General features: G+C 54.1%; 2 protein-coding genes across 2 annotated transcripts; one reads left to right on the top strand and one right to left on the bottom strand.

Annotated features, from left to right (window-relative positions):
- The first annotated feature begins 1,346 nt into the window (after positions 1–1,346).
- Positions 1,347–13,344, top strand: FCHSD1 (FCH and double SH3 domains 1). Its single transcript, XM_068980208.1, has 20 exons — positions 1,347–1,367; positions 1,601–1,698; positions 2,273–2,318; positions 2,695–2,762; positions 3,083–3,224; positions 3,310–3,446; positions 3,543–3,606; positions 4,738–4,866; positions 5,289–5,411; positions 5,598–5,693; positions 6,325–6,450; positions 6,859–6,963; positions 7,151–7,312; positions 8,170–8,298; positions 8,376–8,459; positions 8,626–8,743; positions 8,849–9,069; positions 9,781–9,868; positions 11,027–11,082; positions 11,220–13,344. The coding sequence occupies exons 1-20, from the start codon at positions 1,347–1,349 to the stop codon at positions 11,283–11,285; spliced, it is 2,079 nt and encodes a 692-aa protein (XP_068836309.1). The 3' UTR covers positions 11,286–13,344.
- On the bottom strand, positions 12,259–14,592 carry RELL2 (RELT like 2). Its single transcript, XM_068980209.1, has 6 exons — positions 14,409–14,592; positions 13,958–14,023; positions 13,796–13,862; positions 13,175–13,360; positions 12,527–12,902; positions 12,259–12,411 (listed from the first exon to the last, which is right to left on the bottom strand). Exons 1-6 carry the CDS (start codon positions 14,590–14,592, stop codon positions 12,379–12,381), a joined length of 912 nt encoding a protein of 303 aa, XP_068836310.1. The 3' UTR covers positions 12,259–12,378.
- Between the last annotated feature and the right edge of the window lie 326 nt (positions 14,593–14,918).

Below are 14,918 nucleotides of genomic sequence, written 5' to 3'. Positions count from 1 at the left end.
GGAGATCCAACCAGTCCATCCTAAAGGAAATCAGTCCTGAATATTCATTGGAAGGACTGATGCTGAAGCTGAAACTCCAATACTTTGGCCACCTGATGTGAAGAACTGACTCATTGGAAAAGACCTTGACGCTGGGAAAGATTGAAGGTAGGAAGAGAAAGGGATGACAGAGGATGAGATAGTTGGATGGCATCACCGACTCAATGGACATGAGTTTGAGTAAGTTCTGGGAGTTGGTGATAGACAGGGAGGCCTGGTGTGCTGCAGTCCATGGGGTCTCAAAGAATCGGACACAACTGAGTGACAAACAGAACTGATGGATGGAATGTGGGGGTAGAAGGGAAGGCACATAGACTCTGGGTTTATGACTTTCCTCACTGTATGGAGAATGGTTCCATTTAGTATGTTAACTGGGAGAGGTGACTGGGGAAGGATCAGGTGCAAGAGCTGTTTTAAAAGTTTGAGGTACCTACTTAGATCTCCTGAGGTGATCTTCATGGAGGTGAACTGTTGGAAATATGAATCTGGAATTTGGGCCACAGACACCTGCCTTTTCCAAGTCGGGTGTGGTGAGGAGGTGTGAGCCACGGAAAGGTGAGAAGGATGAGGAAAGGGTGTGCTGATCTTCAGAAGGCAGTGCGGGGGTGGGGTGGAGCAGGGTATGTCCTGGGGTGCAGAACCTTAAGGGTGCAGAACCTAAAGGTCATAGAGGCTTTCTAGGCCACAGGTCCCCACGTTCATCTCCCAGCTCCGCCCGCTGGTTGTTCCTTCTCCACTGGCCCAGGATGTACTGTCTTTTCCTCTGGTACTGGTTCTTTTCAGGCTCCAGGCGTCTTTCTCATCCTCGCTCCCACACCAGCTTTTCCAGTTCAGTGGGAATTGGGAAAAGGCCTAGGACCAGCCCTGTTTCCCTCATCAGACGCATCTTCGATGAGGTATCCAGTGATTCAGTTTTCCTGGTCACAGATTGAGTTCCTCACCTTCCTTCAGCCGTCGCGTCAGGATTAGAGATCTGCATATGTAAATGAATGATTAGAAATAATTATGGGCTGAGTCAGCAGCTCCGTACTAGAAATAGAACCCAGGCGTCTTGACACAGAAACCTGAGGTTCCCCCCTACTGTCCAGCGGACTCAGCGTCCACCGGGCGGCACGGACCCTTTCCGGGGTATTCGCAGCAGTAACGGAGGTTTAGTTTCTCTGCGGCCCCCTCGCGCTCTGCCGCGCAGCAAGCAGACTGATCAGGCGTGGGCGGGGCGAGAGCGGAGCTGGACAGGGGCGGGGCTTACATGTGGGCGGGGCTTCCTCGAGTTCCGGAGTCGAGTCGCTGCCTGGGCCGGAGCGGAGATGCAGCCGCCGCCCCGAAAAGTGAGCTTGGCCTGGAAACGGGGACTCCTGGCGGGTGGGGGGAGTGATGGGGACCAATTGGGCACCAGACCCGCCCGGAGAGGTCGAAGAGTAGGAAGGGGTCAAAGGCCAACCCAGAAGTAACCGAGGAAACATCCCATCTCCTCCTTGACCCCGCCCCCTCACCGCTCCCAGCGCGGAGTGTTTTTCAGGTCCCCGCGCCAGGGGTCTTCATCCTCTTTTTACCCCTACAGGTGAAGCCGGCCCAGGAGGTGAAGCTTCGCTTCCTGGAGCAGCTGAGCATCCTTCAGACCCGGCAGCAGAGAGAGGCAGACCTACTGGAGGATATCAGGTAGCCCCTGACCCCTCCACATACCCCCACTTTCTCTGTCACATGCTCCGCCCCTTCTCCAACATACTACAGCTGTCGGGGCGGGCGGGGGTGAAGAGCTCTCCAACCTGCCCATTCAAGTCCTTCACCGTAGGCCTCTCTCATACTGGATAGGAATTATCCTTCCGCCCACTCCAAAACATGTAAACACACTGGGACCCTCTCTCAAAGCCCTTCACTCCACACCGCCCCGCCACCCCCACAATCAAGCTTTGGGCAGAACCCCTCCCCCCTTCCAGACCTGTTGGAAGGCTGGCAGACTCTGTACCCAGGCCCCCATGCGTCCTCACCTCCAAGCCCACAGATGGTTTTCCAGGGGTAGGGAGGATCCTGCTGAGTCTCTGAGCACTGAGGTGCGGTTGTCCTGTGCTGCGGCTGCCCGAGGTGATCTCAAGGACTCTCCAGTGTCAGTGTAGTCACTCTGTAGGCCTGACTCCCCACTCCTTCCTGCCCACGCTGAAGAGAGGATGGAGGGTGGGAGAAATGGACCAAACAGGAACACCACCCCCACCCCCCCCACCCCCAATCTTCACAGATCCTACAGCAAGCAGAGGGCGGCCATTGAACGGGAGTATGGGCAGGTATGGGACTCTTTTCTCTGAACCTTCCCTTTTGTTCTGGCCTCCTTTACACCACCAGCAGTGTGGCTCCACACATACTCCTGTTCTGGTCAAGAGCATGTGCCTAGAATCAGGCATGTGTGTCAAGTCCCTGCTGTGGTACTATTTAGTTGTGTGACCTTGGACAAGTTACTTAACCTTCTGGGCCTCAATTTCTTTCTCTGTAAAATGGGAATAACAATAATTGTACCTTCATGCAGGGTTCTTGGAAGGATGGAATAGGTTAATGCATGTAAAGCACTTAGCAAAGTGAGGGATATTATCATATTCTGGTCCTGTGTTCTCACACATTGGGGTCTTTGAAAGGGAATTGGGTCTGTGATGATTTTCCCACCAGGCACTCCAGAAACTGGCTGGGCCATTCTTGAAGAGGGAAGGACACCGGAGTGGGGAGATGGACAGCAGGTGAGTCCCATAGTGGGGTGGGGTGGGGGGAACTAGGGGCCAAGAAGGAATGAGGCACTCAACCCCAGGAACCTGTGGGGAGGGCACGTGAGCTGTAGGTGGAGCTGATACAGCAGGAGGAGAGCAGCTGACCCAGCAAGGACACTGGATGGCGGTGGAGGGCAAGAGGGATCCTTGTGGCTGAGATAATGGGCGGATCGATTGATGGGCTCCCAGACTAGGGGGATGGGAAAGCTGTCTGTCTCCCGTGGTGCTGGGAGGGGGGCATCTGGTGAAGCTTTGGAGTGCTCCCCTCCTTAACACATTCTTTCTCTGGGGAGAGGCAGGATGGTGTTCGGTGCCTGGCGCTGCCTGCTAGATGCCACCGTGGCTGGGGGCCAAGCCCGGCTCCAGGCATCTGACCGATACCGTGACTTGGCTGGGGGCACGGGGCGGAGTGCTAAGGAGCAGGTGCTTCGGAAGGTATGGTTCAGTGGATGGGGTGAAGGAAGGGCTAACTCAGGGATGGAGGTGGTCTGGATCAGGACTTCTGTGTCCACACCCCTAGGGAGCAGAGAACCTCCAGAGGGCACAGGCTGAGGTGCTGCAGTCTGTCCGGGAGCTGAGCCGAAGCCGAAAGCTGTATGGGCAGCGGGAACGCGTCTGGGCCTTGGCCCAGGAGAAGGCGGCTGATGTTCAGGCCAGGTGGGCTGATGGGGAGTTGGGAAGCCTGGGGACAGGGTGTAGAGCCAAGGCACCATGGCTGGGTCTGACCTCCACTCCTTTCCTTTGCCTGCACAGGCTTAACCGAAGTGACCATGGCCTCTTTCACACTCGGACCAGTCTTCAGAAACTCAGCACCAAGGTTCAGAGGATGTGGGCATGAGTCGGGGCAGGGAGAGGTAGACAGATTAGTCTAGTGGTTTGGAACTCAGGGGCATAAGTCAGAGAGACTGGGATGAATCCAGGCTACCCTACTTCCTTGGTACATGACCTTGGTAAACTTGTTCTCTCTGAGGCTCATTTTCTTCATCTATAAAATAGACATAGTACCTTTGTTTTTCGTTCCTTTTTTATGCACTTATTGAGGACTTTTATGTACTAGGCATTGTTTGAAACACGGGGGATACGGTGGGGAACACTACCAGTAGAGTTCCTGCCTTCACAGCCTGGTTGGGGGGGACAGATAGTAAATAAACAAAGATTCAGAATAAATGAAAAGAAAAGAAGGTCCTTTGATAAAGCATAACAGGGGAGTGTAATTTAGAGGGCTGCTACTGCTGCTAAGTAGCTTCAGTCGTGTCCAGCTCTGTGCGACCCCATAGACGGCAGCCCACCAGGCTCCCCCGTCCATGGGATTCTCCAGGCAAGAGTACTGGAGTGGGTTGCCATTTCCTCCTCCAGTCCATGAAAGTGAAAAGTGAAAGTGAAGTCCCTCAGTTGTGTCTGACTCGTAGCGACCCTGTGGACTGCAGCCCATCAGGCTGCTCCATCCATGGGATTTGCCAGGCAAGAGTACTGGAGTGGGGTGCCATTGCCTTCTCCAATTTAGAGGGAAAGCCTCTCTGAACAGGTGGGCTGAGTGTCAAGAAGGAACCAGCTGTGCAAAGATGTAGGGGAAGAACATTCTAGGGAGAGGCAATGATAAGCGCAAAGGCTCTGAGGTGAGAATAACTTTGTAGGCTCAAGGAACTGAGAGAAGGCCAGGGTGACTGGAGCACTGTGACCAGGGGGATGAGCATTGTGGAAAGAGAGAGGGTGCTGGGGCCAGCTCATGTTGGCCATGGTAGACCATGGTAAGGAGCAGTTGGGGTTTTCTTTTAAATGTATGTAGTTTTCACTAGAGGATTTTAATCAGGAGTTGTGAGTATGTAAAATTTTTAGTATAGTTTGCCAGTTATCTCCATAATGTGAGAATTCTTTCTGGATCTGGGTTGGCCTTGGAAGACCCCCAAGAGTCTAGAGCTCCCAGCTGACACCTATGTTCCTCTCCTAGCTGTCTGCCCAGTCGGCCCAGTACTCCCAGCAGCTGAGAGCAGCCCGCAATGAGTACCTGCTTAACTTGGTGGCCACCAATGCCCACCTTGACCACTACTACCAGGAAGAACTGCCGGCCCTGCTCAAGGCTAGTCTCAGCCTAGATACCCCGGCCTCTCTGCAGGGAGTGCCTCTCCCTGCTTCCCATCACCGACAGGCTGAGTAGGGCGGGGGAGCTAGCCTGCTTAGAATGGGCAGAAGAGACATTCCTGGCTTTTGCTTCTAGCTGGCTGCATGACATTGTGCACAACACTTAACCCTTCTGAACTCCTGTTTCCTCAACTACTCAGACTACTTTATAAGACTAATGGGGCTCAAGGGAGAGAATGAATGTGAAAATGCTTTTTAAACTGTTAAGTGCTGTGCACACAAGAGGGTCTGTTTTTAGAAGCAATAATAATGTCTTATTCCTTCCCAATTTCCCATACCTCATGCCCATCTCCCACCCAAACCTGGACAGAGAGCCTGCTTGGGGGGAGGGTAGTGTCAGCATCTTGGGACTCTTTCCAGGCTCTGGTCAGTGAGCTGTTAGAACACCTGAGGGACCCACTGACCTCACTAAGCCGCACAGAGCTGGAAGCTGCAGAGATGGCCCTGGAGCATGCTCGCCGCGGGAGGCAAGCGACCTCCCAGGTGAGGGCTGTGCCCTATTGGAGCCCTCCAGAGATCCTCTTTACCCTTCTCTCCCAGTACAGCCTACCCCACCACATGTCTGCCCATTTCCTTCTCACTTTGTCCTTTCTCTTCCAAGAAAGGCTGGGGACAAGCTTGGAGAGGGAGCCAGTGAGTGGCTGACTTTGATTTTTTCCAACCCCCAAGGTAAGCTGGGAGCAGGATCTGGACCTTTTTCTTCAGGAACCTGGAGTGTTTTCCCCCACCCCACCTCAGCAGTTTCAGCCAGCAGGGAATGATCAGGTGAGACCTCTGTGCTAGGTGGATCCAGGCCAGTTGTAAAGGGGACTGTGGTTTAGGCCTCTCTCCCATTATTCACATCCTAGTATTAACTTTGTTGTTCTTTAGTTGCTCAGTCATGTCCAACTCTTTTGTGACCCCATGGACTGTAGCCCACCAGGCTCCTCTGTTCATGGGATTTCCCAGGCAAGAATACTGGAGTGGGTTGCCATTTCCTTCTCCAGGGGGTCATCCCAACTCAGGGATCAAACCCACATCTCCTCCTGCATGGATAGGCAGATTCTTTACCACTGAGCCACCAGGGAAGCCCATGGAATTTACTTAGAGACTGTTAAACCATGGAGAGAGGGTTTCAGAACCCCAGTTCACCTCTCTCCCACCAGGACACAGACTAACACTCTTTATCCCACCCTTCTCTCTTTTCACTTCACTGTCTTTTTCATTCTGCCTCTTTCCCTCAACCTGGATCCCATTTCCAGGACTGTGTTTGCGTGTCCACACGGAAGCACACCTGTGTCCACAGTCATAGGTGTGTGCTCCCACCTGTTTGTGGGGAGGAGATAAGGAGGGAACTGTAGGGAGGAGGTGTAAAGGAGCAGCGTCAGGCAGTCCTCACAGCTCTCTATTCATTCAGGTGTGTGTCCTGGAGCTGGAAGGGGGTGCAGGAGGTGTGGCAGGGGAGAGTGGCCTGGAGAAAGAAGTTCAACGCTGGACGAGCCGAGCTGCCCGAGACTATAAGATCCAGCATCATGGGCATCGGGTGAGGTGGGGGTGCAGGTGTCATGGCTGGGCAAGAAATGCTGAGAGATGGGGGTCCCAGAGTCACTGAGGGATGTCGGGGCTGTAGGCAGGAGGGGATGGAAGAGTAATTCAAGCCGACAGTGTAGCACAGTAATTAAGAGCATAGTCTTGGGAGCAAGACTCACCTGGACTCAAATCCTGCTCTGTTGCTTCCTAGTTATATAACCCTGAGTAAGAGGGTACTGAGTGACTTCAGCTCTTTGGACCTCAGTTTCCTTGTCATTAAAGTGGGGCTAATAATAGCACCCATATCTCAGGGAAGATTAAATGACAGAATGCATGTGAAGCAACTAGCTAACTACCAGGTTGTTCTAAGTTGTGCCCCATGGTATCTCCACCCTCCCCTGTCCTCCACCTCCCCAACCAGGTGCTGCAACGGCTGGAGCAGAGGCGGCAGCAGGCTCCAGAGCGAGAGGCTCCAGGCATAGAACAGCGGCTGCAGGAAGTAAGGGAGAGCATCCGACGGGCCCAGGTGAGGCACCATGCCGTGGGTTTAGGGCCACTGAGATCACACCTCCTCCGGTCTCCTCCACTCCATCTGATGGTGGGGAGACTGCAAGCAGGAGGTCGTAGAGGGTGGACATACCTGGGGAGGCTCCACTCACTTCCCAAAGGCAGACCCAGCCATCGCCTGGGTTGACCCCTCTTCCCCATGTCAGGTGAGCCAGGTGAAGGGGGCTGCCCGCCTGGCCCTGCTGCAGGGAGCTGGCCTGGACGTGCAGCACTGGCTGAAGCCAGCCATGACCCAGGCCCAGGATGAGGTGGAGCAGGAGCGACGGCTCAGTGAGGCCCGGCTGTCCCAGAGGGACTTCTCTCCCACGGTGAGCTCCCTCCACTCAGCCTTACACACTTGGGAGGGTAAAGAGCCCTAGTGGAAAACGGACCTTATGAAGCAGGAATCACAATGGTACGTAACTCAACAGGTTGTTGTGAGGCTTGAATGGAATCACTTAAGTGTTTAATTCTTGGCACAGTTTGTAACAGAGAGAGTTCTCAGTTAACTTTTACTGTGAATATATAATGGTGGTGATGAACTAAGGTCCTGAGAGCAGGCTGTAAGCAGTTTGAGTACCAGACACTCCATTTACTAGCTCTGTGATCTTGCAAAGTGATTTAAGCTTTCTGAGCCTCAGTTTCCTCATAAGTAAAATGAGGTTGGTAGTTCCACAAAATAACACAGGAACTTGTTAATTAAGAAACTTGGCTTCTCTGGTGGCACCGTGGTAAAGAATCCGCTTGCCCATGCAAGAGGTGCAGGAGATGTGGGTTGATCCCTGGGTCACGAAGATCCCCTGGAGTAGGAAATGGCAACCCACTCCAGTATTCTTGCCTGAGAAAATTCCACGGACAGAGGAGCCTGGCAGGCTATTATAGTCCGTGGGGTTGCAAAGAGTTGGACATGACTGAGCATGCACGCCATTAAGAAGCTTAAACAAGACAAGGTACATAAGATACATAGCACTGTGCCTGGCACACAGTAAGCACTCACTACTGTAACTCTGTGATTATCATTAGTGTTCTCCTGCCCTGTGACGACTCCTTGTGATCCAGGGTGAACGGTGGGGTGGTACTGCCTTGGAGGAGGATCCACAAGGTTAACGGAAGGATGGAGGAGTGGGAGACACAGAGGGTACTTGAGACCGGGCCTCACAGTGATGTCTTTTCTCTGCCCCTACAGGCTGAGGATGCTGAGCTGTCTGACTTTGAGGAATGTGAGGAGACTGGGGAACTCTTTGAGGAGCCTGCCCCCACAGCCCTGGCCACGAGGCCCCTCCCCTGCCCCGCCCATGTGGTGTTTGGCTATCAGGTGTGAATGGGGGTAAGGACCTCAGACCATCAGGGCTAGGGGACAACCAGTCCTGAATTCTTCTTTATGGGGCCCAGGCAGGACGTGAGGATGAGCTGACCATCACAGAGGGCGAGTGGCTGGAGGTCATAGAGGAGGGAGATGCCGACGAATGGGTCAAGGTGGGTAGGGACCTGGGGCTCAGACCTTGGCAAGGGAGCAGTGGGAGGGACTTCTCTGTGGCCCATAAAGACCCAGCCAGAAAAGCTGGAAGCCTGAGTGAAGAAGGGCCAGGGCCGTGGACAGCTGAGGCAAGCCCACTTTCTGTTCACATTGCTGGGAGAGCAGGCTCGGAACCAGCACGGTGAGGTAGGCTTTGTCCCTGAGCGCTATCTCAACTTCGCGGACCTCTCCTTCCCTGAGAGCAGCTGTGATGGCGACAACCCTTTGGGGGCAGAGCCCACAGGTAAGAAAGGGACAAGAATTGCTGAGTCATTGTGGCCCTGGGGTGTCGTGGTCCAGGGCACGCTGCTTCCCTCCTCCCCTCACCATCTCTCCTGGGCTTCTACAGCATTCCTGGCTCGTGCACTGTACAGCTACACTGGACAGAGCGCCGAGGAGCTGAGCTTCCCTGAGGGGGCGCTCATCCGCCTGCTGCCCCGGGCCCAGGATGGAGTGGATGACGGCTTCTGGAGGGGAGAATTTGGGGGCCATGTTGGGGTCTTCCCCTCCCTGCTGGTGGAGGAGCTACTTGGCCCCCCAGGACCATCTGAACTCTCAGACCCTGAGCAGGTGAGCCTTCATTTTCCCTGGGTCCCCAGGCATCTCTGGTTGACCTTCCCATTCACGGAGATCCCATATTCATCTTAATACCCCATTCCCTGTATTGTGGCTTGGGCCTCCAGAGAAAAGGGAAAGCAAGGCAGTCTTCATAAGAGTTTGGTTGCCCTGTTTTAGAGCTGGATTTAAGTTCAGATTCCTATTTGATTACTTTAGGCAATGATTAGGCCTCTCTGAGCTTGTTTCTTCACATGCATGTAGAACGCAGATAATGATATCTTTTCTGGGAGATTAACTTTCCTGATGTGAGATAACGGAGGTAAAAGGCTTAGCCCAATGGCCCCTAGGAGGTGCTTTGATATATGGTATCTATTGTTCTAGCAAGATTTTGTCACTAACTAGATCTGTGATTTGGGATAGATGGTTTAATCTGAGTGTTTCCTCTGACATAGTAATCATCAAATACCTCCTTCATGGGGTGGTGGTGAGGAATGAATAAATTTTTAGTGCATGTGAAGTGCCAGCAAGATGCCTGGGACATATTAAGTGTCAATACATATGGGCTGTTGAAATGTGTATCACCTACAACCTTACCCATATACAAGCATTTGGCTGCTTTCTAGCTTGGGAAGTGATGGGGCAGGAACTGAAGATGGGATGGGAGGAATAGCTGGTGAAACCTTCCCACATGCCAGGAATAAGCCTTTGCCCTCTCATTCCCAGATGCTGCCATCCCCTTCCCCTCCCAGCTTCTCCCCTCCTGCACCTACCTCTGCTGTGGATGGATCCCCTGCACTTGTCCTGCCTGGTGGTGAGTAGAAGGAGCTGGGCCCCCAGGAGGGTAAGAGACAGGAAGTCTGGGACTCTTGGGTTATACTTGGCCCCTCTGCCTGCTCTCAGAAACCTCCTCCCTCAGGCTCTCTGAGGCTTGATGGTAGAAGAGTTTGGGCTTTGGAGCCAGGCCCATTGGTCAAACTCTGCCCAGACTTCCTAGCATGCAATTTAACCTGTCTGGGCCTTTACAGAGTGAGGAGGAAGGTTCCTCCCTCATTGAGTTTTGACAGTTAAAGAGATGTCTGTAGGGTACCCAGCGTTGTGCTGGGCACATAGCAAGTATGCAATCAGTAACTGTTTCTCATTATTATTAAAATTAGCCAGTTTCTCCCACAGTGTTTTCCCAATACACATCCTTAGTGTTCTTGAATCCTGCAAACATCTGGTTTGCATCATTTTCCTCATCCATCTTTTCCAAAACCATCTCTTCTAAAAGGTATTTCCACTTTCTTCTCTGCACCTCTCTCCCTGACCCTGGAGCCCCTGTTACCATTTTCTGCACCCTACTTCTCCAGCACCCTTAGTTTACTTTGAATACTTCAGTACTCATTCATTGTGTTTGTTGGTGTTTCATTATTCAGTCACTGACAGCCATTAGGGGTGGGGGTGCTCTGATCCCACTTCCCCTACTCTGGTACCTTTAGCAGGGCTGAGTATACAGCAGGTGCCCAGTAAGTGTTGAGGTTGGATGGATTGATGGATGTTATGACCCAGGTTAGTGACTATTTGTTAAATCAGAAAATATTTACGGAGTGCCATGGTCCTAGTAGCTCAGCTGGTAAAGAATCCACCCGCAATGCAGGAACCTTGGTTCGATTCCTGGGTCTGGAAGATTCCCTGGAGAAGGGATAGGCTACCCACTCCAGTATTCTTGGGCTTCCCTGGTGGCTCAACTGGTAAAGAATCCGCCTGCAATGTGGGAGACCTGGGTTCAGTCCCTGGGTTGGGAAGATCCCCTGGAGATGGGAACAGCTATCCACTCTAGTATTCTGGCCTGGAGAATTCCATGGACTGTATAGTTTATGGGATCACAAAGAGTTGGACACAACTGAGTGACTTTCACGGTCCTAAGAGCTGGAGATACAGAAGTGAACAAAATAAAGTCAGTAGGCTGACTTGTGGTTCTTATTTCCAGATCAAGACCTGGACTGCCCTGGGTCCCTGGACATGATGGCACCTCGACTCAGGCCGGTAAGGGCCTCTCCCTTGGAGGAGAGTGTTGGAAGAGGGGTCACTCCAATTTGTCCTGTTCTGTCTGCAGAGCAGAGGGAATGGATGGGATATCCGCAAGGGAAGCCCCGGGAGCACTGACTGTGTGTTTCCTACAGATGCGTCCACCGCCTCCCCCTCCGGCTAAAGCCCCGGATCCTGGCCACCCAGATCCCCTCACCTGAAGCCAGGGGGAATCTCCATCCCCCAGTGATGCTGCTGCCCCATCTCCGTGCTATCAGACTGCCCCTTCCCATGGTGATCCAAAGCGACACAGTCAAGTGCTGGAATCTCCCTGATTTCCATTCTCACCTTCAGGGGTAGACACTACTTCTCTCCCCATTTCTGGGGCTGGAACCCATTCCTTTTTCCCCATGATCCTTTAGCCATCTCTAGGGCTGAAACTACCCCTTCTTTTCTGCCACCACCCCATCTCTAGGGTGGTGAACTACCCTGAAATCTCTGGGACTGGAATTTGTTCCCCGAAGTCTTGAGTGGCTCTGGCTCATTTGTGTCTCCACCCTGGTTCTGTGAACCACCCCACTGCAGATGCCAGAGCCACTGGGGTTGGGGCCTGGGACAGGGATAGGCCTGTCAGAAGGAGCTGGAGCCAGTATGCGAAGCAGCTGTAATGGTCTGAGCGGATTTATTGACAGTGAATAAAGGGCACAAAGCCCGAGCCAGGGCCTGGGCCTCTTGTGCCAAGAGGGCAGAGGACCTAAGGTGCTATTGCTTTAAGGGCCCACCAAGGGCAGGGGCCTACTCCCAGCCGCCACGCTCTAGCATATGGAGTGAGGTGATGGGGAAGGTAGGTCAGGTGGCCTGAGGGCAGGCAGGGCAAGGGGAGGAGGCTGAGGGCCAGGGATGAGACTTCTCCCCAGGTACCCCCAGCCTGAGACTGTGCAACTCCAGGTGGAAGTAGAGTGGGTCCCTCAGCTGGGGGGCAGTGCTGTCCAGGGGAGGGGAGGGGCTTCATGCCCAACCCACTCCCTGGCCTGCCAGCTGGTAGTCCGTCAGCACAGTGAAGGAGGCGGCTTGGAGGAAAGGAAGGGTGACTGTTGCCTCCTATTCAAGCGGAGCCCCCTGCTTTTCCCCAGAGGCTGCAGGACCTTCCCTACCCCCTGGAGCACATGGTCACTCCCCACCACCGAACCAAGGAATATGTACCAAAGGCTGAGCTTGCAGTTGACCCCAGGGATTCAGGGAACTGATGGGCTGAGGTAGTTTCATACAGGGGTTGGGAGGATAAGATTGACTTGGGGCCCAGGCAGACTCACCTCACATACCCCCTGCTCCCCGTGGTGGGGACACCTGAGAGAGAGGAGGGGTGGACAATGAGAGAACAGGAGGTGGGTCATACCAGTGGCCTCGCAGAACAGGGGCAATAAGAGCTCAGCCCATTGCAGTGCTGGCCATGTCTTCATACCTGGTGATCTGAGGTGTCCTGTTTGCTTGGCTGTCCGTTTGCTTCTTTTCTGGCTGGCCCTGGGCTTGGGCCCCTCCCTCCAGCCCCGAGCATCGGCTCTGTAGAGGCTCCAGGGTTCCCCTCGAGTGCACGAGGGACTCGGCTGTTGTCCCTGAGTCCTCCATTCTGCATGGGGGTGCTGGCGAGGGCTGGGGGCTGCGGCCTCTCAGGGGGAAGGCTTTCGATGGCAGGCATCCCTGTCCTGGGCTGCCCTCCCCCAGGCCCCTGGCTGCCTCCTGGGTCCTGCCCGCCACCAGACCCCCAGCTCCTGTCCGTAGGAGAGCCATCACGATGCTCATGCAGCCCATAGCGTTTCTCAATGTGCGTCACCCGGAACCTGGGAGGGGAGGGTACACTGGGGCTTAGGGCCAACTCTCAAAGACTGCTTGGCCCTTTCCTCTGGTCAGGACATCCTGGGTTTGAGAGCCATGTCCTTCTGATCTAAGGCAGGGGAGATAGCCTCAGGTTGTGGGGCACATTGTGCAGCCTGACTCCTGCTGTAGCTCCCAGTCCAGGAAGAAAGAGCCAGGGCCCACCTTTGGAGTCAAATGCCTGAGCACTGGACCCCCACCTCAACCTCCCTGTCGCTGGGGTACTCTATATACCCACCTGCCCACAGAGAACACGGTGGTCTCCCCAGGCCGGGGGCGACTCTTTCCTTCCTTGGAGCGTCCCTGACGGACAAGTGGGGGTCTCTTGTTGCGGCTGCAGTGGATGCATGGGGCTGAGGAGCCCAGGTGCACTGTGTGATGATGGGAGGGGGCTCCGTCTTGCAGGCTGGAGGTGGCATCCACACTGGACGGTAGGGAGGAAGGGAGCAGGGGGGAACATTCCCATTTTTCTTCCTGTTCTGTTTGTTCCTGTTCTTTCAGCGTGCTCCTTAAACCCCCCCCAGATGTCCCACTTCCCCCAGGCTGCACCATTCTTTTATTGTCTTTATCTAATAAACTGAATATGAAGATGTTACTGACCATGTGTTGTTTTCCCTCCCAGGGCTAAAAAGTGAGCAATGTTTAACCCAGGGGAGTGGCATAAGGGATGAAGGTTAGGCTTGATGACATCTAAAGGAGAGATGTGGTTTGGAGGATTCAGGATTTTTACCAAACTTTCTTCTTCCTGTCCATTATTCAGCCTTACTCTCCCTGTCACCCTAATCATGCAAGGAGACTGGGAGAGGAATGTGCTTGAGGAGAGGATACTAAATCATACTGGCCCATGTTTCCAGCTCACCTGGACAGCTGCACTGTCCCTTCTCCCTCACTGTCCCCCAGCATCTCCTTCAGGGCCTCAGCGTTGGCTGAGGGGAGAAGGAAAAGAAGGGGTCAGTGGAGGCAAAGGCAAGGGCAAGAGAAAGTCGAGGAGCTGGGGGACAAGGGGACAGCCTACACCCACCTTCATTTTGGATGATGCAGCGAACAATTCTCTCTACTGTGTCCTCATTCATGTCATCGTCCTCAGCTGAAGGATGAAAGAAGTTGGTGAGGCAGTGGGAAATGGATCAACTTTGAAGGTACGTTACCTGGTGGTTTCTATGGCTTATTGCTCAAGACCTACCCCTTTACCAAACTGCATCATTCTGTACCTTAGCATTTCAAGGGCCAGGGCAGAAAAGAAGAGAAAATCAGTGGGAGTCCAGGACTACCACCAGTGGGCCCTTCCCACCCACGGTGCCTTCTCTAGCCCTGCTTTCAGGGTGGTGGCACCCCACTTGCTGACTCAAGAAAGCATTACTAGGCCTCCTGTCTTGGTCAGGATTTAGCCTGGGTCTGTTGGCCAGGAAGAGGTGTGGGGAGAAGGGTGAGGGAGGAAGGTGATTGAGCCAGGTTTTAGGCTGTTCACTCACGGGGCTGGAGCTGGGCGTCATCAGGCTCCGAGCCCCTCGAGGTGCGGCAGCGGTAGCCCTTCTTCTTGAGCACGTGGCAGATCATGAAGCCTACAAGGCCCATGAGGAAGAAGACCAGCACAAGCAGGAAGAGCATGTACAGCCCATGTTGGGGCGGTTCCAGGTCAGGCTGTGGTTCCGACATGAGGCCCTGGCGGGTGAGCACGGGCCAGGGCGGCTCCTGGAGTTAGGGGGCTGCAGCTAAGGATAGGGGGAGGGTTAGGAATGCCGTCCTCAGGATTCAAGACAGACAAGCCTCTGAGGTCTGGCCCCACCCCCTACCCAACCAAGGAGCTGTCCGTGCCAGGGGTGCTGGTCCGGGCCAGGGGTGTCAGACGGCGGCTGCGCAGGCCCTCTTCCACGACCCTGGTCCCTCTTCCCCGACGCCAAGAGCTCCCCGTTTCCAGCTTGTCCTGAGCTTTCGTCCCTCCCAAGGACACTGCAGAGCGAGATGGGATGGAATTCTCAGGC

The sequence above is a fragment of the Capricornis sumatraensis genome, chromosome 9 (genome assembly GCF_032405125.1).
Source record: "Capricornis sumatraensis isolate serow.1 chromosome 9, serow.2, whole genome shotgun sequence".
NCBI classification, from domain to species: domain Eukaryota; kingdom Metazoa; phylum Chordata; class Mammalia; order Artiodactyla; family Bovidae; genus Capricornis; species Capricornis sumatraensis.
Note: the sequence above shows the minus strand (reverse complement) of the source record. Positions and strands in the feature narration are given on the sequence as shown.

Excerpts from the sequence above, each read along its gene's own strand:
- RELL2 (XM_068980209.1), bottom strand. The coding sequence starts at position 14,592 with ATGTCGGAACCACAGCCTGACCTGGAACCGCCCCAACATGGGCTGTAC. Across the intron at positions 13,863-13,957 it reads CTGCATCATCCAAAATGAAG|CCAACGCTGAGGCCCTGAAG; the intron begins GTGGGTGTAGGC and ends TTCTCCCCTCAG. Across the intron at positions 13,361-13,795 it reads GGGACAGTGCAGCTGTCCAG|TGTGGATGCCACCTCCAGCC; the intron begins GTGAGCTGGAAA and ends CCTACCGTCCAG.
- FCHSD1 (XM_068980208.1), top strand. The coding sequence starts at position 1,347 with ATGCAGCCGCCGCCCCGAAAA. Across the intron at positions 2,319-2,694 it reads TTGAACGGGAGTATGGGCAG|GCACTCCAGAAACTGGCTGG; the intron begins GTATGGGACTCT and ends TTTTCCCACCAG. Across the intron at positions 5,694-6,324 it reads AGCCAGCAGGGAATGATCAG|GTGTGTGTCCTGGAGCTGGA; the intron begins GTGAGACCTCTG and ends CTATTCATTCAG.